The following is a 27155-nucleotide window of genomic DNA, read 5'->3' as shown; positions in this document are numbered from 1 at the left end:
TGACAGTGAAAGGCTGAAATGATGAATTGAAATGAAACGAGGACATTCGAATTATGAACTGAACATATTAACTTTCAAACTAAGAAAACAAAGTTTCAAGGACAAATATCATGTTTGCCACATGATTGAGAATCAAGATAAATATATTATAAATATTGTAATGTACTGTATAATTTGGGCTGGTGTTGCCTTCATAGCATCAGTTGATCTCGTGCCAAAATGTTCCAGAAAATCTGATCTCATTTCTCTCACTCGGAGACCAGCTGCATGTTCTGTCCCTATCATGTGCCATGACTGTTCGTGATAGTTGTGGACTTACTTTGAGGTTTCCAGTCTGCTCTGCCTCTTAATTTAGGCGAGCAGTCATATGTCACTCAGCGTTTTGCTTCCTGTGTGCTGCGGGCACCATGCCTGCTTGTCTGGGGGAAGCCTGGCTACCCTCTGTCTGCATGTGCACCATCAGCCGGTCGCGAAGAAAATACAAAGGTGTCTGCTTTCAGGCGCTATCCGTTCTTCTGGCTGTAAATCCCCGGTGCATTACTCACCTCTATTTGTGCACGCGGATGTGTTTATTTGTTTTGTCTGCCTGTCTGATCCAATTGGATCCACTTTAGATCCAATTGTCTTTTCCGCTCCCTTTGACCCCGAACATCCACATAACCCGGATGCTTCAGCTGCCAGGCTCAAATATGGTTTGGTGGTAACTTTACACCCGGCATGTGACGGGGCATCAAATGTTTTGCATTTACAGATCTATACACAGCCCAGGTATAAGTTCAGTGGGTCAGGCTGATGATAACTCACACACTTCTTATCTGTCTGGGTTCCATCAGACATTTCATGTGAGATTAACAGATGATCAGAGCTTGTGGTTGGTTTTCAGTAAACTGTCAGGTGCCTTCAAATGGTGAAAGCAAACCTCTATTAATAAAACCGTGAGCTAAGCCGAGCGGTTTGCGTGGTCTCTAAATCAGTTTTTCACATGCTCAGATTGGATGTGATTCACATAGTGGGACACTTGGGAGGGTAGCTGTCTGTAGTCGCTGATGCACGGGTGATTATTATAACTCAAACATTGAGGCAAGTAGAAAATGGTGGCAACTTCTAGCTGAGGTTTATGTGTTTCCTCACTTCAAAGACCACTTTGACAAGCAACCGGCCATTTTCTTTAAATTATTTATTTATTTATTCTCAGAAGGGCTTTGTATCATTACTCTAACGGATAAATTAGGAGATCAGTTCAGTAGGTTTGTAAAGGTAAAGTTGGTCACTCGTTTTAACAAAACCGGCACGTACCACAAGTATTTGTAATTCATTCTGCGCTATTTTCCGAATCCACATTTGCATTTCTCTGCATAAGCTCTTTCACTATCTTCTAGTAATCTTCCTCCCTACAGTAAGTGTGCCACGTGAGGATGTAGCCGTTGAAATAGATGGAAGATATTGGACAGCACTGCTGTGCAACATTAAGACGTATATCGTCGACGGTTGTCACCTGATCGCACATCTTGCCTGGGAGCAATGAGTCACTCTGTTACTTTAGTCTGCTTTTAGACACCCAGTAGCACCGGCCTGTCTCTTTACTATTGCAGAGTTTGAGTTTTTACACTCTATGGTCCAAATATGACCAGTTTGATCCATTTTACCTGTGCTTGGTCCAATTGAGACAACCTTAGTCAGTCCTGACGAACAAATATCCATGTCATTGTAATAGATTTTGCAAATAAAGAGTCACGTCTGTCCCGGCTGCACAGTTTTGGTAATGCTTGAGTTGTATACTGAGCGCTGCTGCTCATACCTGCAGTGAAAAAGAGAGGACGTATTGCTCCAGTTTGGGGAGTCCAAAGCAAGGAGTGCGAGGACAGGACAGAGGAGACATTTCTAGGCTGAGCAGAGATAGATGATAGCCTGGCCGAAGGATAAGGGGACACTCCAGCCAAAGAAACATTAGAGGCCGGCGGGTACAAGATCTGAGTAGAAGTTATGAGGTCACTAATCTGCATCTCTTTCCATTTTACTGTCATATCGTGCCGTAAACATAGACATGCAAACTCCTCCACTTGCCTTTGGACTCTCTTTAAAGTGCCTGCATATTACCCATAACAATAACTCGTGACATATTTCTAAGGCAGAATCAGCAGGTCAGGAACAAGGCCGCTGTTTTATTAGTTGTCAGACGAGAGCGGAGAAAAGTCAGGAAGCTGTCTAGAAATGTAGAGAGGATTTTTAGTCAGCTTAAGCGACGGACCCACTTACACAATGACTGAGCAGAAGGAGCAGCTGGGAATGTTGAGGGTCAGGTGTGGGTTTCACATGGGAGGGGGTGTTTATCGCTGTATTTACACCCGCCTCTGGAGGGTCCGAGCATTGACAAGTAGCAACACATAACTGACTCTTAGCTTTCTGCTAGCGTGGTAGCATTGTGGAGCTGATTAGCATGTAGCTATTGTGCTCTGTGCTGAGAGGAGGTGTTTGAAGAATTCCCAGCCGGCCATTGTTGCAAAAATCGGATCTGTGGTCCGTGCAGTTTCTTTCTCTGCAGATTTAACATTCCCTGCAATAAATTATATAAAGTTTCAAGAGTTTGGTAAAAGTGTAATTAACACTATTAATAGTTTGCTGTGAAATCATTCGTATTTTGGATGTTAACATAACAACTTTAGTTGCAGCATACTGTAACGACAATTGCCCTCTTTTGCACCCTTAGTTAATTAAACACCATTATTTTACACAAGTGTCTGCATCAGATGTCAAATCGAGATGTTTGTTAAAATACAAGTGTAGCAGAATATAAAAAGCAAGACAAGCAAGAATTAAGGGCAATAACTCTGCTGTTGAATTAGTAATTAATGCATCACAGAATTGTCCTTAACTGTTTGTTTGTTTGTGTTTGTGGTGCAGGATGACCAGGTGGTTCTGCAGTGTACTGCCTCCGTCCTGAAGGAGCAGCAGATTAAACTATGTCTATCCTGTGAGGGTTTTGGGAACCGTCTGTGCTTCCTGGAAACCACATCCAACGCTCAGGTATGATGCTGTTACCTACCTACCTTATTATCATTTTGTTTTTATCAGTAAGTCACCTTCATGCTTTTTAATACCTTTGCAGAATGTGCCCCCGGATCTGGCCATATGTAGCTTCATTCTGGAGCAGTCACTCTCCGTCCGTGCTCTGCAGGAGATGCTGGCCAACACAGTGGAGATGACAGAGGTAATGGTCAAAGCCACAAATAAAGATATGGGACCTAGACACAGTGGAATAACGTATGGACAAGGGAAGAAACGCTTGTGAAAATCATTTGACGATTCTTTGTCTAACTTTGTTAGAAAGATTCTTTTCATTGAGACTGAATAAATATCTTTTTTTAACTTTCTTTTCACTCTCCATAACTTTTAACTTTCAGTGGAGATCGGCAGTGTGAAATAGTTTTATTTGAGTTTGATTGTTTTCTTCTAGTTGTGTAGGGGACTACCTTCGGCCTTTAAATTGAACGTCAAAGCTTCATGCAGCATATTGTGCGTCACAGGACTCTAGTCGATACAAGCACCATTGATAGAACTATTTTTGGCTTTTACTTTATATATTTTTTTTTTTACTTGCTATCTGACACCCCCTCCCGTTCCCCCTCCCCTTCTTGCTCTCTGCCAAGCAGGCAGTCGATTTGGATAAATGGGTATGTCTGCTAACATGTCTTTTTTCCTGTAATGTGTGTCCAACCTGGCAACTGTCCTTGTTCCTGTTCTGTTGGCAACTGGATAGTGTTGTATCATTTACACGTTTCGACTCATGTCTGTTTAGCGCCCGCCCCAAAGGTGGTGATCGCCCTGCGCACCCAGATTAATCTCTTATGTTGAAACATTTGATTCATTTCACAGTTTAACAGCTCGTGTCAAGGTTCAAATGAGCAGTAATTTGTCTAATAAGTACACACTGTTATCTGTTACGTTGGAATACCTAAAATATCAGACATACCAAGATGTCAAAAAATGCCTCATTAGTAGTCTCATTTACATTTCATGCAGAAATATCACCAGCTCATTTATCATTATGCTTTCGGTATAATTATTATTTCGCCTGCTTGATGTGGTTTCTTTAATTTCAGATCAATGTTCTTTGATGTCAAACTAATTTCTGTTGCCCTATTTATATGGAACATGCTTTATACTGCTGTAACTCACTGTGGGACAAATAAAGGGTTTCTGTTCTATTCTATAGAATAGAATAATATAATAATAATAATAATAAACTGACAAACTTGCCTTACTTTCAAGACAAGCTTGGGACAACTTGTTGGCGGTAAAATCACAGAGTATTTTAATCAAAGCTCCTCGATAGACAGATATCTTTAATGTCAATGTACTAGTACAGTGAAATGCAGATGGAGCAAACCCATGAGATGCGTATGAAACAAAAACAAGGCACGAAAAATGGAAATATTAAGATAAACTTAAAGCTTATAACAATAACAATAGACAGGAATAGAGGGTACGCATTGACGTCACTGCCCCCTGGGGCCACGCCCCCTGATTAGCAAAACATGGTGAAATGTCATATGTAGCAGTGATTTAAATACAGCGAGACCGGGAAAATGTGGATTATCAGAACAAATTAAGGACAACCCGACTCGACCATGATCCATACCAACTAGCATGGATGTGGAAAAGTAGACTAGCCTCAGTTTCAGTTAGTTTAAGGTCATTTCAGTTATGAAAATGTAGCTAAATAAAAGAAGCTAACGCTAAGAGCTTAGCCATACAATAGTGTGGCGTCCGACCGGAGGTTAAAAGAATAACTTAAGAAGTAACTTAAGGTAAGAGTTCATCAGAAAATTACATCATAAATTAATAGTACCTGACACTTAATGAGAACAACCAGGTTTCGGTGACTGTTTACTTCTGTTTTCTTTGGCAGATATCTGTAAAACATTTTCACGAATCTGTTGGTTCAGTCTATCGCACCACAGGTCTTCACCTTTTTTTTATTTTTATTTATTTATTTATTTTTTACTAAAAATAATTTCACATTTTATACGCTATTAAAACCTATGATTCAAGCTAATGTTGCTAATCTCCATACTCAACCGTCATTTTTTTTGCCGTGGCCGTAACCATGGAAACATGGAGACTTCGCTGGCTGTGACGTCACGCGCATACCCTCCATAGATATATACCCTCAATAGGCACGATCCAAAGTGATAAATAAATCCTATTTTACTGTCATTTTTTTTAATTTTTTTTTTATAAAACAGATGACAGAAACATTCTCTGGTGGAGAACAAAAAATAGTTGTAAGAGAAGCTCTCTGTGTAATTTTATGTGGTGAAGAATCACAACTAGTCTGATACACGGGGCCACATGGGGCCATGCTAATGATGAGCAGCAGCAGGATGAGAATAGCCTGGCATTCAGCCCAGGAGAGGGTCCCACCCACCTCTGTTAGGGATTGATGGGGGGGGGGGGACTGGACACCATCAAATCTCACTCTTAACAGACACACATGCTTTTGGGAAAACACCCCCAACGTCATCATCATCACCCCCCCACCACCACCACCACCTGTCCTATCCAAGCCTAGTGCTAATGAGAGCTAAGGCTAACGGTATCAAGCTACCACTTGACATACCTGCCCTTGACTCATTCCACTGGATTACGGGTGCTTAACCCTACACAGAGGCTTAGAGTTATCTTCCCTGTCGCCCTCGGCTCAATGGTTGTTTTGGTAATCTTTCTACAACTGCCACAATAATTGTCTTTTCTTGTTGCATCCTTGCTGGATGTTGAGAAAAGGTAGGACGGTTTAATAATATTGTGTTGTGCCTGTGAAATTGTAATCTGTGGTGAGTGTATTCATTTTTTTTTTTTATTTTGTGGCTAAACTAAATTAGTCACCTCAGTGCGACACCTCCCTTTTTTTCTTGTTGACTCAGATGTTGTATGTGTATTATTTGTTTTGGGAAAACCTTTGACTCACACTCAACTGTAAATTAAAACTGTTCTGGCTCTGTGAAATAAAAAAAAATAAATAAAAGTCGAGGCTTACATGTCACAAGAAGCATACAGAGTAATATTCATATACAGCACAATTAGAATCTACATACCATCAGTGGAAATCGGATGTTGTTAATTTGATATTCATCTTTAAGAATTAGTTTCTTTTTTTTCCTCCTTGTCAGATCAGGGTCTATTTGAAGTGTACGTTGCTCTGCTAAATATTTTTCTACATTTTTTTCCACTCCAGTCGTCCCAAGGTGGAGGTCATCGAACCTTACTGTACGGACATGCCATCCTCCTGAGACACCATCACTCGGGCATGGTAAGGCCCTGAAAGTAGTCGTATCTCAGAATAAATGGTTTGAAATTTAAAAGCGACGATTTATCTTTTTCATTTTGGCATCATCACGTCCTGAATGTAAATTTTCTCCCCAGTATCTGAGCTGTCTGACTACATCTCGGTCCCTCACGGACAAGCTGGCCTTTGATGTGGGCTTACAAGAGGATTCCATTGGTAAAGCGAATCAGAGAAACTGTTTTATTTTTCTGCAGATGCATTTAACTAATTAGTCTTCACTGTCTGCAGTCTTCTGCTGTAAAAGATGAACATAGCGGCGCCATATTGAGATATTTAGGTAGTTGTTTGGTCCCTGTTCTTCTTCCAGGTGAGGCGTGTTGGTGGACCATTCATCCAGCCTCCAAGCAAAGATCGGAAGGTGAAAAGGTCAGGGTGGGTGATGACCTCATCCTCGTCAGTGTGTCCTCCGAGAGATACCTGGTAAGACTCCTCGTACTCCACCTGCTTTGTTGTTTCATCATGGAGGATTTAAACACTAAACTTTCCTCCTCCTCTTCTTCTTCTTCTTCTTGTCGTCTATCTCAGCATCTGTCCTACGCCAGCGGTGATCTGATGGTGGATGCCTCTTTCATGCAGACTCTGTGGAACATGAACCCAATTAGCTCTGGATGTGAACTAGCTGAGGGTACAAACCTGCTTTTTGCCCCCCATTTCAAACATATCTTATATGCACAAGTACACACACTCTTTTATCTGATCTTTGAACCGTATTCACTCACATGCATATCAACACTTAAATTCACTCTGATCATGGTGTGTTCCTTCTCTCAGGGTTTCTAACAGGAGGTCACGTTCTCAGGCTCTTCCACGGCCACATGGACGAGTGTCTGGCCATCTCTACGCCAGAGGAAGGAGAGGAAAAGCGTAGGTGAGAGTAAGAGAAAGTCACTCGGTTCCGAGCAATAAAACATCTGATGCCATGTGAACCGTACAAGTGTTTGCTTGCACTCTGCTACAGGATGGCTCACTACGAAGGCGGCGCCGTGTGCAGTCAGGCTCGATCCCTGTGGAGGCTGGAGCCCCTCAGAATCAGGTGATTTCCCCCTCAAGGCAGTTAAATAGTAATATATACTCGTTGACTATTGTAGAATATTTCTCATGTTGTGTTTGAAACTGTTGAAAAATAAGCTATGGAAGTTATTATTAAGACGAGGCACGGCAGCAGAAACACTGTTTTTTTGCAATTTCGCTTCATTAATATGTCTTCTATCAAACTAGTTTTAAAAAAGTGGTGAAAATGTACGTTTAGTTGTTAATTTCTCAACACTTTGTCTGTGTTGCGCCTCTAATGTACTCCTAAATTGGCTAAAAGTCAGTTTTCTAAGCCGGCTCGTAGTTCTGTGAGCCTCATCTCTATCCCGGCATATGAGGTATCGTTGTGAAGCACTTTTTCTCCTGCAGAAGTCTGTCGGGTCCAAATATGGTCGTATCCTTTCTATTGGAAACCAGTCGTGAAGTAGAAACGCCGATCTGAAGCTAAACTCTCATTGGTTGGTGTTGATTTCTGTCAATGTGATTCGTTCAAAAGCGTCACATGACTGGATATTCTGACGGTCTGTGTTTATCTGCGAGGGACATTTAAAAGTCTTCTCTAAGAAGAATATTACAGCTCAAATTAGCAAGAAAAGTCAAAGAAGGAGAGGAGAGAGGAAGTCAGACTCATCTGAGTTCATCCAGCAGTAAATTGTCAAAAGGAGACGAAGGTGGAGACGATCAGCAATGGATTCATGTTTCACACTTGAATGAATTTATTGAAAATGTAATCTGATAATTTGATATTATATATGTTGATATGATAACATGAGATGTTTTGAAGGAATTGAGTAGATTTGGTTTTGGTTCATAGTGGTTTCCATTAAAAATGATTTTTCAATGTTAAACTTTAAAGGCTGTTTCTCAAAATGAGTCTTTCTGCTGCTCTGAGCCAGAAATTTCCACTTTAGTAGCACTTACACACACCGAACTTTCCAGACTTATTCCCGACTGCATTCTGCAGGTATTTACTGAGGCGATTTTTCATATATCATTCAGAGTCTGATTTATATAACATTTTACAATTTTTTTGAACTGTTGACAGTATTTTGTGATTTATGAAGTGATAAAAAGAGATTCCCTCTGTAAATACCTGGAAATCTAATACGTTAACAAAATGAAACAAGAACTTCTATCTTCGCTTTAGCCATTAATCAGATTTCTGTTCTGCAAATGTAGTGCATATTTAAGTAGATACCTCCTCATTTGCATATGTAAATATAAATTCATTCAACATATTTTTGTGCCTGCAGCTGGAGCGGCAGCCACATGAAGTGGGGACAGTCTTTCCGTATTCGCCACATCACGACGGGCCGGTACCTGTGTCTTGATGAGGAGAAGGGTCTGATGGTTGTTGACCCGGAGAAGGCCAACACCAAACTGTCTGCGTTCTGCTTCCGTATCTCAAAGGTCAGAATTTCTATCCTCTCCGTGCTTTGTCATACTATGTTTTTGTTTTTTTTTCATTTTCTCCCACTTCGTCTGTTTTTTGTTTTTTGTTTTTCCTGGTTCCCCCGAGCAGGAGAAAGTGGATGTGGCTCAGAAGCGTGATGTTGAGGGGATGGGCATCCCAGAGATAAAGTATGGAGAGTCCATGTGCTTTGTGCAGCATGTGTCCACTGGTCTGTGGTTGACATACGCCGCACTTGATGCCAAAGCTGCTCGCTTGGGAATGATGAAGAGAAAGGTAATGATTAAAAATGCGATGCCAGTACCACACTGGGAATGATTTGTAAAAGCCACATATAATAATAAATAAATAAATAGTGTGTATAGTAACAATTTGGGCTTACATCATTTGCATATTGGAGATAAAGAACTGAATAATGTATGTGAAGTGAAATGTCTTGAGGAAAACTGGACAAAAAGTCAAAAAGCTGCCTTTGTTTTAACTTTTGTGATACATTGTATACATTTTACATAACAAAGCCACCAGAAAGGAGACACGCCAAGAGAAATGAGGGATCTCATCTGTTACATAATTATGCCGTCTATGTCTCCAGGTCATTCTGCACCAAGAGGGTCATATGGACGATGCCCTGACCGTGTCCCGCTCCCAGACTGAGGAATCTCAGGCTGCTCGAATGATTTACAGCACGACGGGCCTCTTCAGGCAGTTCATCAAGTAAATATATACATTTCCAAATGTGGCAGCATGAGTGGATCGTTCTTCTTCTTCTTCGTGACAGGAAGCAGCAGCTACCTCATATATTCTTTTAGATTAATGTTAATGTCTGTGTGTGTTTTTCAGGGGATTGGACTCCCTCAGTGGGAAGAGCAAGTCGCCATCAGCAGTGTCACTTCCCCTGGAGGGGGTGATCCTCTCTCTGCAGGATCTCATCTTCTACTTTCGCCCCCCAGAGGAGGAACTGGAGCACGAGGAGAAACAGACCAAGCTCCGCTCCCTCCGCAACCGGCAGAACCTCTTCCAAGAGGAGGTAACGCACAGACCCTTAGACCTGCAAAATGATTGATTAGAACAAAATGAACTAGTAAAGAAGTGAATTATTTTGGCAAATGAAACATTTGACATCACTCTTAATCGAGCTATGCTCAAAATTTTGCTTGCTTTGAAGAGCTTAAATTCTACTTACAGATTTTAGTTGTGTTTACGTGTTTACGTGCCCTTAAGTTGTCCAGTTAAAGTCAGATTAAGGCAATAATTTTTTAACGTGCATGTAAACGTACAAACATTTCTTGCACATGCCATACAGGGTACTCACGTATGTTGCTTTTTAATCGCTTCTTAGTACGTAGTGTTAAGTTTAATTAATTCCTTGCAGGAAAAGACACATAAACAGAAGGATTATGTTACCATAACCTGATCCACATGTGTCTGTTTTTATCGCCAGGGAATGATCACCATTGTGCTGGAGTGCATCGACCGCCTGAACGTGTACAACACTGCTGCCCACTTTTCTGAATTTGCCGGAGAGGAGGCTGCAGAGTCCTGGAAGGAGATAGTCAACCTCCTTTATGAGCTGCTGGGTAGAAGAATGACTATGGAAAAACACAAATTGCAAATTAAAGCCCGTCTGCTGAATAACGTAACATTATTTCTCCCTGTGTCTCCACCACACAGCCTCTCTAATCAGGGGGAACCGCTCTAACTGCGCTTTGTTCTGCGACAACCTGGACTGGCTGGTTAGCAAGCTGGATCGTCTGGAGGCCTCTTCAGGTCTTAAATATGCCTCACTCGTTTACTGACACCTTCACAATTTAGAGTTCATCTTTAGAATAAATACGCTGCTTTTAACCTCCTGAGACACGAGCTTTTATTTGGTCTGCGTTTTTAATTTATCCACGGTATTTGGGATTAGTAGGATCTAAGCTGTATAAAAACTGAGCAACAGGAACAGGATGTCCTCATATGTGGACACTGGGATTACTTCATTATTTATATCATAATAAAGTCACCCAACTTGTGACAAAATATTAAACTGTTTATTTTAATACCTGGAAACGGCTGAGAAACGACAGAACAATGAAGTCCCAACGTCCTCAAACGAGTACTTAATTAGCGATGTTCTAGTTTGTTGCTGTTGATAAAATTAGTTAACATTTGCGTGTCATATCAAGCTAGAGATGTTAATAAGAGTAAATAAATAGGTGGATGTTTCCCACCTCAGTGATCATCTGTCATGTTTTTACACCGACTTGTGTATTGACCATTTGCTACCACTAGATAGCAGACTAGAGCGTCCACAAATGAGGACAACGGGTCTAAATGAAGCAGAATAAGCTGCGATTAAAACCTAAAATTTGATGTCCCCATATGAGGACGCGGGGTCTCAGGAGGTTAAAGGTTGTTTGTATTAAATGTTTGAACCGTTATACTGTCAGGGACAACTCAGCCACCTGAGGACTAAACTTAATTTGAAAAATAGCCATAGTTTTTAAATAGCACAATTTTTACATGTAGTTTATTTTAAAAATCTATGTTTTTGTTTTGTTTTTTCCAATTACTCATGCACAACCTCTAAGAATAGAATATAACATATCCTTTTGTACATGTAGGTATTCTGGAGGTGCTGTACTGTGTCCTAATTGAAAGCCCTGAGGTTCTGAATATCATCCAGGAGAACCACATTAAATCAATCATCTCCCTCCTGGACAAGCATGGAAGGAACCACAAGGTTAGTCTTTTCTCTCTGCCAGTAATATGAGAAGCATTTGCCAGCAGCATATTAATTTAGTCCAGATGACTCTTCTGTTCGGGGTGATTTAGAAAGTTACAGCGACCATATTTGGGTCATGATTCATATTGATTGATTTGATTTGTAATTACATTAACTATTACAGCGGGTGGACGGACGTGTTTTATTTATTTATTATAAACAGAGAGGTGAACGTTCGTCCTCCTCTTTCCTTTAGGTGCTGGATGTCTTGCGCTCTCTGTGTGTGTGTAACGGTGTCGCTGTGAGGTCCAACCAGAACCTCATCACTGAAAACCTGCTGCCGGGTCGTGACCTCTTGCTGCAGACCAACATTGTGAACTACGTCACCAGGTACTTGAACCACACAACAAAAATTATTATAACTTGCAGGATTCATCAACCATTCATCAAATTAATGTTTATTTCGTTTGGCTTCTGCGCTCAGTGTGAGGCCCAACATCTTCCTGGGTACGTGCGAGGGGTCCACACAGTATAAGAAGTGGTACTATGAGATGATGGTGGACTACGTGGAGCCCTTTGTGACAGCGCAGGCCTCTCACCTACGCGTGGGCTGGGCCATGACTGAGGGCTATAGCCCGTACCCTGGAGGAGGAGAAGGCTGGGGTGGAAACGGTGTTGGAGATGACCTCTACTCTTATGGTTATGATGGCCTGCATCTGTGGTCAGGTGAGACATTCACATCGATGATGGCGCCGTCTCTCTGGCTCCGTTTCACTCCCGTTTTTATCGTTTGTTGTGTGCATAGTGATGTCTTTGCTCGTGACTAATACCCAATCCCTGTTAGTGCAAGAACGCCAGGTGCTTTTTGACATTCAAGTAGAAAGTTTTTGCATGTTTCAAATGGAGGGAGGTATACTCTACTTCCTCCACATCTGTCCTCGGTGCCGGAGGAGCTTCTCCGTGAGGAGCCGGCCTTCCTTCCTCAAAGGCTGATCTGTAGGAGACGGGGCCTAAATTCTTCTAAAACGGAGATAATGATTATTAGACCCCAGAAACTGCATCATCTGTTTGATAATTTTGCTTTGTCTCTGGATGACTGTGATTTTCATCGTAGAGACCGAGTGAAACATCTTTTATTTTTGATCAGACCCTTGCATTTGACTTGCACATCAAGGAGGTGACCAAGGTGTCCTTTTTTCATCTCAGAAATGTTGCAAAGATCCAATCGATTTTGTCGTCGAAGGATGCTGATGTCCTTATTCACATTTTTGTGACCTCTCACCTCGATTACTGCGATGCCCTTTTGTCAGAAAAAGTTTTCAAGGCCTGCAGATGGTGCATAATGCTGCAGCTCATAGTCTGACCGGAGCGGCTAAATAAGAGCACATTACCACTGTGTCGGCCTGTCTTCACTGGCTCCCTTGTCAGGTTAAGGGCAGATTTCAAGGTGCTTCTGCAAACCTTTAAAATTGTAAATGGCATTGTAGCTTCACATGCACTTGTTGTTGAAGTTGGTGCTTTTTCTTTCCGTGCACCAATGTTATGGAACAGTCTTCCTCAAGACGTTAAGCAGACATGTTCTGTTGAAGTATTCAAAGCAACGTTTACGGGACCAGATGTGTTTTTTAATTGTATAAACTGTTTTATTTCTTTGTCTTTCTTTTATGTTTTTTGAGACTATTTACCGTGATGCCTCTGCTCTGCCGTTCAGGTACCGTTGCCCGTCAGGTGGCTTCGCCCAACGCACACACGCTGGCTGCAGATGACGTCGTCAGCTGCTGTCTGGACCTGAGCGTACCGAGCATCTCCTTCCGTATCAACGGCCACCCAGTTCAGGGCATGTTTGAAAACTTTAACGTGGACGGCCTCTTCTTTCCTGTCATCAGCTTCTCTGCCGGAGTCAAGTACGAAAACATGACAAATTCCACGACTGTGCTTTTTTATGCAGTTATTTCAGTTTAACTAGTACAACAATAACGTTTAATTCACTGTTATTAAAAGTCACGTCAAAATCTCCCCAATAATTCCTTTAAATTTACGGATTCACAAATTTTTATTTGTCATTCGCAACCAGAGGAATGAGATGGAACAAAACTGCACAGTATAACTATAATATATAGATACTAAGTAAATAAATAAATGTAAATAAATGTGCAAAACATTGTGCAAATCACAGAGCTCCACCAGAATTTAACAATCTTGCAGCTTCTGTGAAAAAGCTGTTGCTCAGTCTGAACCTCAGTCTAAGTCTATGTCTACAGGTGCTGTGTATAATAGTCTCAGTCTCACTCAGTCTCAGAGAGCTTAGATGGGCTTATGGTGCATTGATTGATGAGCAGGAAGGGAAACACTGGCTCAGGATTTGGCACAGAAATTAAATCAATGTTTTCTTTATTATGAATCTCTTAAAACTCAATGGACTGTTGTCACATATGAGTAAATTAAGCTCGGTCTCAAACGGAGGAGGAGGAGGAGGAGGAGGAGGAGGAGGACTGACTCTGTATCTGTGACCTCAGGGCTCGCTTCCTCCTCGGTGGTCGCCACGGAGAGTTTAAGTTCATGCCCCCACCGGGCTACGCCCCGTGCTACGAGGCCGTGCTCCCCCGGGAGAGGATGCGCATCGAACCCATCAAGGAGTACAAGCACGACTTCGAAGGCGTGCGCAACCTCCTGGGCCCCACTCTGTCCCTCACCCACACCTCGTTCACGCCCTGCCCCGTGGACACGGTTCAGGTAAAAGCCTCCAAATCAGACTTTGTTCAGGTTCAGAAAAGCTTTCGATGTAATAACCTCTTCCCTCTTTGCTGGCTCTCCTTTGCCGTATAGATTGTGTTGCCACCCCACTTGGAGCGTATCCGAGAGAAGCTGGCAGAAAATATTCACGAGCTCTGGGCTGTCACTCGTATTGAGCAGGGCTGGACCTATGGGTCTGTGAGTATGGTGTAGTAAAGAGGATTAGTGACTGGACAACTTCAATTATTACATGCATTCATTTATATAATTAAACATTACTGTATGTATTCAGCTCAGACTAAAAATCTGACTGTAGTCCATCTTTTAATACAGTCTGTTCATAATAATCTGTGTATCGTTTGTTTTTCAAAACAAAGCCGGAACTATTCGTTCCCAAAACCAAAATGAAAAAACCCAACTTGATAGTATAGGATATAAAATTCACATAGCCAGACATAAATGACAGTGGGCAGAATATTTAATTATCTGCCTCCATATCTTCAACCAACATTAAAAAAAAGCTGCCAAACATTGTGACATTTTCTTGTAGATCCCCTGAGTGTCTGACTTTCTGATTTGAAGAGAGTATTATTTTTTGCCAAGTGTCGTCTGTAATTGGTTCATTTAAATCTGTCTCCCATTTATTTTTGAGGAGGTTCAGAGGCACCAAATTATGAGAATGAGGTATTTCGTATATATTGTGCTAATAGTTTGTTTTTTAACTGATTTTGATTTTGGATTTAATGCACAAATGGATAACGGGCGATTTGGGCGTTCCTTCCAATTCGGATATTTTTGTCTGCCGAAAGTTACGTGAACCAGAATTTCACCTGACTGCGGGATGAACGAACACATAGAGGAGAAGTAGTTAAAATGAACCCTTATTTATTTTCTACATTTAGCTCCAAAAACAATTAAAAAAAAAAACACTTTTTTATCATATTTTTCTTCTTTTTTGAATATTTTTTTTCATTTCTTAACTGAAATACAGAAAAAATTATCAGGGTTATCAGCATCTGACATTGCCAAATTAAGTAAATTAAATAATATGAAGAGAGACAGAAGCTATATGAGGATATACACAACATTCAGAGTAGTCAAATTCTTTCTGTCTCATGATACTGTCAAGGATATGGCTGAAGAAAACGCAACAAAACAAACCACGACAAGATAAAGGAAGGAAAAATGATTCATAAATTTGTCATTTAGGTCTCATCAAGTTAGGTTAGTTTTTATTTTATCATATTTAGTAAATGTTAAACTTAAATGTAAATGGATTAATATGTGATTAACATAGATGAACATAGATGTAAAAAAAAAAAAGTGACATGCATCACCTATTTAACCCTGGTAAAAGGAATCTAAAACTTACTTTTACTACATGTTTTTGTAGTAAAATCTTATCGTCTTTTCCAACAGTTCAGGGACGACAACAAGAAGCTCCATCCTTGTCTGGTGGACTTCCTGAGTCTGCCTGAACCAGAGAGGAACTACAACCTGCAGATGTCTGGCGAGACTCTCAAGTGAGTTTGAAATGGGATTGTGTGTAGTGGGTTGAGTTTGTATTTCCGTGGATGCTATTGTTGTGATGCTTTATGTCCGTATCGTCCCGTAGGACTCTCCTGGCGCTGGGCTGCCATGTCGGTATGGGTGATGAGAAAGCAGAGGAGAATCTCAAGAAGATCAAGTTGCCCAAGACGTACGGAAACGACGCTACATGTGACTTCACAAAGCAACTTTCTGCTTTATCGTTTACGCACAGTTAAAGAATCATTTCCTCTCCTCCAGCTACGTGATGACCAACGGATACAAGCCTGCCCCTCTTGACCTCAACCATGTCAAACTGACGCCAAACCAGAATCAGCTGGTCGAAAAACTGGCAGAAAACGGGCACAACGTTTGGGCGAGGGACCGCGTTCGGCAGGGGTGGACCTACAGCATCGTGCAGGTGACTGTTTCCCCCCCTAAAGTTTTTCCAATTACATGGTTTTATAGACCTTCTATGAATCAGATTAGACTGTGCCTCATTTTTCTATAAAGCTAATTTCTGCTCCGCCTCTCAGGACATCGTTAATAAGCGAAACCCTCGTCTGGTACCGTACAACCTTCTGGACGAGAGAACCAAGAAAACCAACCGAGACAGCGTCAACAATGCTGTCCGCACGCTCATCGGTTATGGCTACAACATTGAGCCTCCAGATCAGGAGAGCAGTAAGTCAGCTTACATCTCGCTGGCATCTTTTAACACCAACTCATATCTCCTTCTTTCTAAATCTAAGCCTCTTTCTCCGCAGCTGGCCATGGCCTTGAGAACATCCGCGGGGACAAAGTGCGAATCTTCCGGGCAGAGAAGACGTACGCCGTGACCCAAGGGAAGTGGTACTTTGAGTTCGAGGCCGTGACCACGGGGGAGATGAGAGTGGGCTGGTCACGTCCTTGTGTCCGCTCCGACACTGAGCTGGGAGCAGATGAACTGGCCTACGTCTTCAACGGCAATAAGGTGAGGCCACGTCTTTAGGTTTAGTTCATCTGATTATCCAGCATCAGGCCTCTTTAAATACTTTCTGTTAACATCACTAGATATTTATTCAGTTTCAATTTATACAAAAACAACAGTAGATCATATTCAAAATTGCAAAATTTACATTTTAACATTTAATATTGGTTATTATTATTATTATTTTTAATATTTTTAAGTCCTTTGGCATTAGAACACATTCTCCTAGCTTCATAAATTTATTCTCCATCTTCTCCAACAGTGACCTCATGAAAACTCGTAAATTTCATTTTCAAATTTCAGATATCTTAGCGCTCACATTACAGGTTAACTCTGAGAAGAAAAAAATAAGTTTGGTATATTGTCACCGTTTGCTGAACATTAAAATATGTGCAGCAGCTATTTTTTTTATTTTGGAAGCAGTAATCAAATTTGAAAACTCAGAGCTCATTTTTCCCAAGTTGTCTTGAATGCAGCACCAGCTGCAGCTGGATCTCAACCAAGTTTTCCTAGACCCCCCGCCAAAACGTCACACGCTGGTGCTGGAATACATTAAGCCCTGCATATTGAACATGCAATACTGGTTAAAAACTGGTGAAACAGGTGAAAACTGATGGTGATCAGATCCCTTCTTGGGGGGTCGCGGATCCCAGGTTGGGAACCACTGAGTTAGAAAAGAGTCAAGATGTCCGTTGTTAGAAAAGATCCCAGGAATAAGCTACAGTATAGCCTAAGATTGACGCCTCTTGTTATGGAGAAACTGCATTTTATTTAATTCTCATTCTCTCCAGGCTCAAAGATGGCACATTGGCAATGAACCATTTGGTCGCCAGTGGCAGTCTGGTGACGTGGTCGGCTGTATGATTGACCTGACTGAGATGAACATCATGTTCACTCTCAATGGAGAAATGCTGATCAGTGACTCAGGATCGGAGATGGCTTTCAAGGACATTGAAATTGGGGAAGGTGAGATTTAATCGTCATTTTACCTTATTTGATTAGCGTTAGTAAAAGTGACTGAAAGGGAGTATTTCCTGGCCTGTTGGTGCGTTCAATTTACCTCGGAGGTCAGAATTTAGCACTGGTTACTTTGAGTTATTCGAGTTACAGAAGTCGGAGAACTAGACCATGAAAGCTCATGCCTTGTCTCAATATAACTTGGTGTCTTCAATAATTACATTGAAATTATTGTTTTTTTTTATGTTAGACTAAATTTAGGCTATTTAAGATGCACAAATTGTAAATAGAACTTGAACCAACTCGTTTTTTTTACTAGAATTATTTACAGTGATGAAATCTACAAGACCACATGAGGCAGAAAGTTATAAAAATATTCATAAATTTTAATTGTTTAAAGTAAATGTACAAAGAAAAACACTATTAATCATAGTTTTGCTACGATGGTGTTTGAGTCTTTTATGGTTTTACCAGGTTATTGTTTTTAGCCGTTATTAGCGCGACTTGTAGTTTCCATATAACACATTAAAAAAACTTAAACTACACTATAACAGCATTTCAACATGTGTATTGGGGAAACTACTGTCTGTATGATTGATTTAATACAACAAAAACTAATGAGAAGTGCTAATAAACAGATTATTACTGGAGGTTGTAATTACTGTTTACACACGGGGCGGCCATCTTGGTAACTCAACTCAGGGGTAGTGACGATTTTCTGAGTAGAAAACCCGACTTCAGTTGACAATTCCAACTCGGAAATTCTAACTACAAATGGACCATGCACCATAAAACCTGTTTCCGTAATCTAACTGCTTCCTTCCTGTGGTCGTACGCCTCAGGTTTCATCCCTGTGTGTGCACTGGGCCTGTCTCAAGTGGGCAGGATTAACCTTGGGCAGAACGTCAGCAGCCTTCGCTATTTTGCCATCTGTGGCCTGCAGGAGGGATTTGAACCTTTTGCCATCAACATGAAGCGAGACATCACCATGTGGTTCAGTAAAAGTTTGCCCCAGTTTGTGCCTGTACCCATCGATCACAATCACATTGAGGTTTCCCGTGTGGACGGGACGGTGGACAGCGCCCCCTGTCTAAAGCTGACTCATAAGACGTTCGGGTCGCAGAACGCCAACACCGACATGATGTTCCTCAGGCTCAGCATGCCCGTCCAGTTCCACGAGACCTTCAAGATCCCGACCGGCACCACCCTTCTCACCCACCCCCTCACCATACCGGAGGAAGAGGTTGTGGTCGTGGAGCCGGACTCTGAGTTTGAAATTCTGAAGAAGTCTGCCAGTCGTAAGGAGCAGGAGGAGGACAAGAAGGAGCCGTCGGTTGCTAAGGAGATCTCTGTGGAAAATGAGAAAGATACAGTGTCAGAAAAGGGAAAGAAAAGGGGGTGAGTGTGTCTTGTGGAACAGCAAAAGCATTTTGAAGATGTATGTAAAGCGTAAAGGGCTGAACCTTTGGTTCTACTTCATTTCTTTTATCTTCTGCACGCCACAGATTTTTCTCCAAAGCCAAGAAGGCGGCCATGACGCCCCTGGCTCCTCCTCCTGCGCCTCCAGCGGTTCCACGTTTGGTGGAAGACGTGGTCCCTGATGACCGAGATGACCCTGAGATCATCCTGAATACCACCACTGTGAGATAAACACCATTCTCTGTTCATATTTAGTTCATAGCACGTGTAAAAAAAAAACAAAAAAAACATGACGACATGAGCAAAACATCTCACATCCTCCATTTCTACTGTCAGTATTACTACTCGGTGAGGATCTTTGCTGGCCAGGAGCCCTCTCTTGTGTGGATCGGTTGGGTCACTCCGGACTACCACCAGTACGATCCGACCTTTGACCTCTCCAAAGTGCGCAGTGTCACCGTCACTGTTGGAGACGACAGAGGCAACATTCATGACAGGTTGGTCTTTCCCGCACGTAGACAGTATTTTATTTGCTTTTACTTTTGAGGACAAAAGATCAAACGAAGTGGAGGTTTGTGCTGTTTTCTGCTTCTTATATTCTCGCGTATGGTGTGATATATGGGGGAAGAAAATTCTGAGCCAACCAGTCTTCAAAACACTTTTTTATTCGTTGATCTGCGTGTCACTGGTGTAGCAATGTAAGATTCAGAAGATTCAGATTTCAATTGAGATTCAATTCAATTCAATTCATTTATTTAGCGCCAATAACAATACAAATTGTCTCAAGACACTTTACAAAAACCAGCCTGCAACCTCCAAGGTACCAAGGAAAAACTCAGTTTTAACAGGAAGAAACCTTGAGCAGATCCCAGCTCATATGTAGGGACCCATAGCTGATGATCTTATGGGTTATAAGGGTTTCATGTTTGCTAATTCCTTGCAGTATGAAGCACAGTAACTGCTACATGGTCTGGGGAGGGGACCTGGTCAGCAATCAGACGACCCGCTTCAGTCAGGAGGACATGGTGATTGGCTGCCTGGTCGACCTGGCAACAGGCCTCATGACCTTCACAGCCAATGGAAAGGAGATCAACACCTTCTACCAGGTGAGGACTCCTCTTCAGCAAGTGTGAATGAGTTGTTATTGTTTTAGCGGAGCTGTAAAACCAGAGGTGTGTTGTGTTGTTTCAGGTGGAGCCCAACACCAAGCTCTTCCCGGCCGTCTTCATCCAACCCTCCAATCAGAACATGGCACAGCTGGAGCTGGGCAAACTGAAGGTCAGACGCTATTTTTATACGGCTGCCTTCGCTTAAAATATTCTGGAAGTGTACTAGCTCTCATCCTTATTCAGATCAACATGATAACGTAGGTTAAACCCTTGTAGGTGGTCTGGAAAAATGGGTCAGTGTCCAACACTTTCCTTCCCCAAAGGATTTGAAAATGGGACAAAGGTTGTCATTCGGTCGGTGTGTGTTTTGGTCATTGAATAATCTGTCCAGAAAATGCATTAAAAATTAAAATTCAGAAGTTAAAATTGAAATTCAAGGCATTTTTCTTTTTTGTCAAAGTCGAGAATGGATGAACAAAACTTTAAAAAACACTTGCTTTTAATTTTCGGTTTCTAAAAACAAAAAATAAAATCTTTAGAAGACAAAAAAAACAAAAAAGCGTCGTTTTTTTAATACTGTGCGACTGCCGCTGCGTAACAGAGGTTGATGGACGTGGATCAGTACGTTGTTTTTATAAACAATAAAAGAGTCTCAGGGAAGAGAACATAACTTCAGAAAAACTAAGCCACATATTTCAGGTAAAAACAAATAACTACATATAATCAGGGAACAGTTAATTACTAGCTAACATTAAGCCTTGTTTTGTTGTGCATGCAAAAATCATGTCAGAGTCAAGCTCCAAAGACGTTTTAGCCTGGACTAGCTAGAGAAACCAAAGACAGAAGTCATATATTTGGGTGCTCTTGCCATAAACACAGCACCGTCCTCATACACCGTGCTCTTACTTTGAAAATATCAACTTCTGGTTGCGGAATATGAAAAAATGGGCACTTTTTTGTTTCTGTCCTCTAATGATTTAATTTTTTATTTTTAGAAAATGAAAATAGAACAATTTTTATAAGTTAGTTTTTGTATCCATTCTTGACCCTGGTAGGAAAAAATGCCTTGAATTTCAATTTCAGTTTTCTAATTTTAAAATGAAAATCAATAAGTGTCTTTGTCCTTTTTGAAAGAAATCCATGACCAAATAACGACCATTCTTCTGTGTCTGGTATTTTTGCATTGATTTTCTGCTTGTTACTAAATATACGTTAATAACAGGAAAAGATATTTGGCACAGACACTACTTTTCATACATTGTTTCTTCACATTGTCAAAACTAATTATTCACTATACTCTTTTTGTGTGTGTGATTGTAAACCTCCCCCTCCTTCGTTTCTCACATCAGAACATCATGCCCATCTCCGCCGCCATGTTCCGCAGTGAACGTAACAACCCGGTGCCACAGTGCCCTCCCAGGCTGGACGTCCAGATGCTGACCCCGGTCATCTGGAGCCGGATGCCCAATCACTTCCTCAACCCCGAGGTGTGCAGAGTGAGTGAGAGGTTGGGCTGGATGGTGGAGTGTACTGAGCCTCTCATCATGATGGCGCTGCACATCCCAGAGGAGAACAGGTCAGGAACAGAAGCCTTACGACAATTAAACATGATGCACTGATGCATTGGAATTTTTGTTGAAAGTCTTGCAGAGAGAGTGTCTTGCAAAGAGTGCAGAGAAAGTATTGATCTTTGATTGTGTCCTTGTCACAGATGCATTGACATCCTGGAGCTGTCAGAACGTCTGGATCTGATGAAGTTCCACTACCACACGCTCATGCTCTACTGCGCCGTGTGTGCGCTTGGCAACAACCGAGTGGCTCACGCTTTGTGCAGCCACGTGGACGAATCCCAGCTCTTCTACGCCACTGAGAACACCTACCTGCCCGGACCTCTCCGCAGCGGCTACTACGACCTGCTCATCAGCATTCACCTGGAGTCGGCCAAACGGGCGCGCTTGGGAACCAACAGGGAGTTCATCGTCCCCATGACCGAAGAGACCCTCAGCATCCATCTCTATCCCGATTTAAAGAAGGCCCATTCTCTTCCCGGCGTTGGCCTCACCACCTGTTTACGGCCAAAGCTGCATTTTTCATCTATCAACTTTGTCGGTACAGACCCTGATCTGTACACCCTAAGTCCTGTCTTCCCTCTGCAGGTAAGAATCAAGAAGCACGTGCACTGGAGCAAAAAATGGGGTAAAAATTTTGCCTTTTGCTTATGTTTTGTTTTGCTTCTGCAGGACCTGAAAACAAGAGCAATTAGCATGTTAACAGAGGCCGTGCTGGACGGTAGCCAGGCCATGAGGGATCCAGTAGGAGGCAGCGTGGAGTTCCACTTTGTCCCAATCCTGAAGCTGATCAGCACGCTCCTCATCATGGGCATCTTCAACGACGAGGACACCAAGCACATCCTGAAGATGATCGACCCCAACGTTTTCAGCGGGAAGGAAGAGGAGGAGGAAGAGGAAGAGAAAGCCGCGGAGGGTGGAGCCGCTGAAGGCGAGGAAGACGAGGAGGACGCCGAGTTTGAGGACGAAGGGATGGGCGACGAGGAGGAGGAGGAGCTGAAAGAGATGGAGAAAGAGCTTGAGGAGGAACCTAAGGAGGAGGGAGAAGGGGTGGCAGGGGAGGAGGGAGGCGCCGCGGGGCAGAAGGTGGATGGGGAGAAAGCAGAGGAGGAGAAGGAGGCGGAGGCTGGTGAAGAAGAAGCGAAGGAGGAGGAGGAAGGTCTGGAGGAGGGGCTGCTGCAGATGAAGCTGCCAGAGTCTGTCAAACTGCAGGTTAGTGTGATATTTCAACTCCATCCATCTCCAGAACTAACTCATTCATCACAAACTCCCGTTCTCATCTCATCTCCCTCTTCCAGATGTGCACCCTCCTGCAGTACTTCTGCGACTGCGAGCTGAGACACAGAGTGGAAGCCATTGTTGCCTACTCTGACCAGTTCGTCCACGGCATTCAGGATAACCAGCGCGTTCGTTACAACTTGTTGATGAAAGCCTTCACCATGTCTGCTGCTGAAACCGCACGCAAGACCCGCGAGTTCCGCTCTCCGCCACATGACCAGGTACCAATGAGTGTTTTTACTCACAACACTGCTAATATGCTGTGTCATAGCATAACAAATAAATAATTATTTGTAGAGTTGCAAAGGACCCAAAGTGCTGCCAATAACTCATAAATAATGCAGACCAATGTACTACAAATGGACAAAATGTACTGATTCTTTTCTTTTTCTCTTTGTTCTCTCTCAAGGTTCTTCTGTTGACTAACTTTAAACACGGTCCAGAGGACGAAGAGTGTCCAGTGCCGGAGGACGTGCGGGAGACTTTGTCATATTTCCACAACGACCTCCTGCTTCATTGCGGTGAGAAGTGGAAATTGATATATATATATATATTTCTTTTGCTGATTTTTATTTAAAAAAAAAAATAATAAAAAAATTAAATAAATGGTTACCAACCAAAGATCTATTTATCTATATTTATTTTCTTTGAGTTCAATAAATGTTTATGATATTGGTTAAACTGGGACTTATAACATTTGTTAGCATTTTGTCATTTTTATCATGTAAATGGAGGGAGAAAAAGCTGTATCGGCTCCAAATATCGGCTCAGAATATCGGCAGCATGTATCGGCCATTGGTCAATGCTGATTTAAAAATATCGGTATTAGTATCGGTCCTAAAAAATCCATATCGGTCGATCTCTAGTGAGAAGTTATTTATGTTATTTATTTGTGCATCTGGTTTCATTTTTATTATCCGAATGTGTAAATAATTCTTATTTTCCTCTTCTGTTTTTTAATTACGTTAATTCCTTTTTTTTTTTTTTTTTTTTTTTACATATAGGTATACATATTGAGGAGGAGGCAGAGGAGGAGGAGGTGGACACGTCACTGAGAGGCAGACTCCTTAGTCTGGTGGACAAGGTTAAAAGCTTGCGCAAGAAGGAGGTGGAGGAGGAGAAGCCAGAGGTTGAAGAAGAGGCAAAACCCAGTAAGATTAACAGCTTGATAATGGATAAACCTGATCTGGATTTTTCTTGAGTAATCTCTGTTAAAACCTGGTTTTAAGTCATTTTGAACTAATTGAGTGTAAGAACAATGTCCATGTTAAATAGCCGTCATTGACTAATTTTATATGAAATCCATTCTGTGACAGTCAGATGTTTTGCTCCCTTCACCCAGGCACCCTCCAGGAACTGATCTCTCACACTATGATCCACTGGGCCCAGGAGTCGTTCATCCAGAACCCTGAGCTGGTGCGTCTCATGTTCAGCCTGCTCCACAGACAGTACGATAACCTGGGCGAGCTGATCCGAGCGCTGCCCAAAGCCTACGCCATCAACGCCGTGTCCGTTCAGGACACCATGGACCTTCTCGAGTGTCTAGGACAGATCCGCTCGCTGCTCATTGTCCAGATGGGTCCAGAGGAGGAGCGGCTTATGATCCAGAGCATCGGGTCAGTATGGGACACTTTTTTTTTTAAATATTTTGTAATGTTACCGGTCAAAAGTTTTAAACCAGCACTGGTATAGTTGGTCAGGGCTTCATTCTGCAGTAAGACCCAAAACTTTAGTCCGAGCTAAACCAGAACTACCTCAGGATAAAACAAGATGGAAAGCCTGAAAACATGGAGTGACCATGACCGAGTCTCTAGACTTTAACCTCCTGAAACCAGAGCTTTTTTGTTGGTTTAGGATCAGTAGGACAAGAAAAACAGCAAAAAAGAAACTAAGCCTCGACTTTGAACAGGAAGTGGGTTTTGGAGAAAAATTATGTCCTTTTGTGTCGACACAGGGATTATTTTACTCAGTATCATAATAAAGTCACCAATATGTAACAAAATATAAAATTGTTAAGCAGAATTGCAAATAATGAAGTCCAAATGTCCTAAATTGAGTACTTGCTAATTCTTGAAGTTATAGCTTGTTACTATTGATAGAATTTGCTTTTCATATTAAACTAAAAAAGTTAATAAACATAAAATGTTTCAGCTCTATAATCTGATGAGTTTTTGTACCTTGTCCATTTTTCTTAAGTGATCGTCTGCAGAATGAATCCATGTTTTTACACCAACTAGTTATGAGCATAAAAGTCTAAATGAAGCAGAATAAGAAGCTGCCACAAACCTAAAACTTAACGTCCCCATTTGAGGACGCTGGGTCTCAGGAGGTTATTGTGTTTTCTAATCTGTCATCACAACTTAACCAATTCCTGACTTCTAACTCTAAGGATTTTTTTTGTTATTTTTTTTTTTCAGGAATATCATGAACAACAAGTTGTTCTATCAACACCCCAATCTGATGAGAGCCCTGGGTATGCACGAGACTGTCATGGAGGTGATGGTCAACGTGTTGGGTGGAGGTGGAGACTCAAAGGTAACTGTTAACATCTGCAATTCAGGGGGATATATGTACATACATGTACTGTAGCTGAGCCCACGTAAGGCAGATCTGACAAAGATGTTTACATTTCCTCCCCCAGGAGATTCGATTCCCTCAGATGGTGACGAACTGCTGCCGTTTCCTCTGCTACTTCTGTCGTATCAGCAGACAGAACCAGCGCTCTATGTTTGACCATCTCAACTATCTGCTGCAGAACAGCGGCATTGGCTTGGGTCAGTGTTTACACGTTTTAAATCTTTTCTTTCAAAACGATTGATTTAATTTCTAGTCAAATAAAAATAGGAAAACATGTTCTCAAAACGCAAACATTCAGGATACTCACTGCATTTATGCTGTTTATTGCAGGCATGCGTGGATCCACACCTCTGGATGTGGCTGCCGCCTCCTGCATTGACAACAATGAGCTGGCTTTGGCCTTGCAAGAGCAGGACCTGGAAATGGTTGGAGAAAACAAAAGAGAGTAAAACACAAGCGTGGGTGAAGTGGGACCTTCTGCTTAAATCATTCTTGTTGTCCTTCGCCTGCATGGTGGTTTAGGTGGTGTCGTACCTGGCGGGCTGTGGGCTGCAGATGTGTCCAATGCTGCTGTCTAAGGGCTACCCGGATATCGGCTGGAACCCCTGCGGAGGAGAGCGATACCTGGACTTCCTCCGCTTTGCTGTCTTTGTCAATGGTCAGCCACCATTTTCACATAATGCTGTATTTTGATCGTATTTTGAGCTTTAGCGTTGCTAATATTTGCACACCTGCTCCTCTCAGGTGAGAGCGTGGAGGAGAACGCCAACGTTGTGGTGCGTCTGCTCATCCGTCGCCCAGAGTGCTTCGGCCCGGCCCTGAGAGGAGAGGGGGGGAATGGTCTGCTGGCAGCCATGGAGGAGGCCATCAAGATATCAGAGGATCCAGCAAGAGACGGACCCACCGTCAAAAAAGACAGACGCTTCATGTAAGGGTTTAGTCACCGATTAGGTCATCACCCTTGTTTTGTATTGTATACTTATATATACTAATTATTTTATTGAAATGTAGCACTTTAATGTCTCATTTTACTCTGAAATGAAAGCATAGACCAAAAGCACAATTGAAGTTTAAAAAATATATATATAACCATAAATATATTGTAAACATTGGACTCATCAAAGTAACCATCTTTGTGAACACACTTGTGACATTTTTCTTTCTAAAAATGGAAATCAAATATTTTTCAGAAAGTTCTTCCCAATTTTTTTTTTATTGCAGAAGTTCCCAGAAATGTGTGTCACTTGTAGGGAGCTTTGCTTTCACTCCTCTGTCCAGTTCATCACAAACCAGCTCCATGGGGTTAAACTCAGCTTAATGCTATTTATAAACATACATCATCATTAACATTTTGCATAAAATATTAATCTGTAAAAATAATACACAGGTTAAAATAGTCATTTATATATATATATAGCTCCACTTCTAGCTTCTCATCTGCTAAAATCGCAGCGTAGATTTCACCTGGGGACTCTCAGCCAATAGCAGGGAACCTGACAGAGTCGGCGTTTAATATGCGAC

At 41.9% G+C, this 27155-nt stretch overlaps 1 protein-coding gene across 11 annotated transcripts in view; it reads left to right on the top strand.

The window, feature by feature from the left end:
- The window catches only part of ryr1b (ryanodine receptor 1b (skeletal)), a 75601-nt gene that overhangs the window by 7297 nt on the left and 41149 nt on the right, over window positions 1–27155 (top strand). For all 11 annotated transcript variants that reach the window (XM_047593417.1, XM_047593422.1, XM_047593421.1 and 8 more), the window contains exons 2-44: window positions 2902–3024; window positions 3107–3208; window positions 6236–6310; window positions 6424–6502; window positions 6654–6766; window positions 6872–6971; window positions 7118–7214; window positions 7305–7379; window positions 8632–8788; window positions 8901–9065; window positions 9382–9503; window positions 9630–9816; window positions 10231–10366; window positions 10461–10556; window positions 11396–11514; window positions 11753–11886; window positions 11981–12222; window positions 13208–13400; window positions 14013–14229; window positions 14323–14427; window positions 15649–15752; window positions 15845–15928; window positions 16018–16177; window positions 16293–16440; window positions 16524–16729; window positions 17518–17692; window positions 18526–19081; window positions 19189–19324; window positions 19439–19599; window positions 20046–20208; window positions 20294–20380; window positions 21561–21787; window positions 21923–22367; window positions 22452–22991; window positions 23078–23278; window positions 23467–23578; window positions 24062–24208; window positions 24400–24673; window positions 25475–25592; window positions 25699–25831; window positions 25965–26059; window positions 26157–26292; window positions 26379–26562. In XM_047593417.1, the coding sequence (XP_047449373.1) occupies window positions 2902–3024; window positions 3107–3208; window positions 6236–6310; window positions 6424–6502; window positions 6654–6766; window positions 6872–6971; window positions 7118–7214; window positions 7305–7379; window positions 8632–8788; window positions 8901–9065; window positions 9382–9503; window positions 9630–9816; window positions 10231–10366; window positions 10461–10556; window positions 11396–11514; window positions 11753–11886; window positions 11981–12222; window positions 13208–13400; window positions 14013–14229; window positions 14323–14427; window positions 15649–15752; window positions 15845–15928; window positions 16018–16177; window positions 16293–16440; window positions 16524–16729; window positions 17518–17692; window positions 18526–19081; window positions 19189–19324; window positions 19439–19599; window positions 20046–20208; window positions 20294–20380; window positions 21561–21787; window positions 21923–22367; window positions 22452–22991; window positions 23078–23278; window positions 23467–23578; window positions 24062–24208; window positions 24400–24673; window positions 25475–25592; window positions 25699–25831; window positions 25965–26059; window positions 26157–26292; window positions 26379–26562 (7229 nt within the window). The remainder of the gene's footprint in view (window positions 1–2901; window positions 3025–3106; window positions 3209–6235; window positions 6311–6423; window positions 6503–6653; window positions 6767–6871; window positions 6972–7117; window positions 7215–7304; window positions 7380–8631; window positions 8789–8900; window positions 9066–9381; window positions 9504–9629; window positions 9817–10230; window positions 10367–10460; window positions 10557–11395; window positions 11515–11752; window positions 11887–11980; window positions 12223–13207; window positions 13401–14012; window positions 14230–14322; window positions 14428–15648; window positions 15753–15844; window positions 15929–16017; window positions 16178–16292; window positions 16441–16523; window positions 16730–17517; window positions 17693–18525; window positions 19082–19188; window positions 19325–19438; window positions 19600–20045; window positions 20209–20293; window positions 20381–21560; window positions 21788–21922; window positions 22368–22451; window positions 22992–23077; window positions 23279–23466; window positions 23579–24061; window positions 24209–24399; window positions 24674–25474; window positions 25593–25698; window positions 25832–25964; window positions 26060–26156; window positions 26293–26378; window positions 26563–27155) is intronic.

This window comes from Mugil cephalus, chromosome 9 (genome assembly GCF_022458985.1).
Source record: "Mugil cephalus isolate CIBA_MC_2020 chromosome 9, CIBA_Mcephalus_1.1, whole genome shotgun sequence".
In the NCBI taxonomy this organism is placed as follows: domain Eukaryota; kingdom Metazoa; phylum Chordata; class Actinopteri; order Mugiliformes; family Mugilidae; genus Mugil; species Mugil cephalus.
Note: the sequence above shows the minus strand (reverse complement) of the source record. Positions and strands in the feature narration are given on the sequence as shown.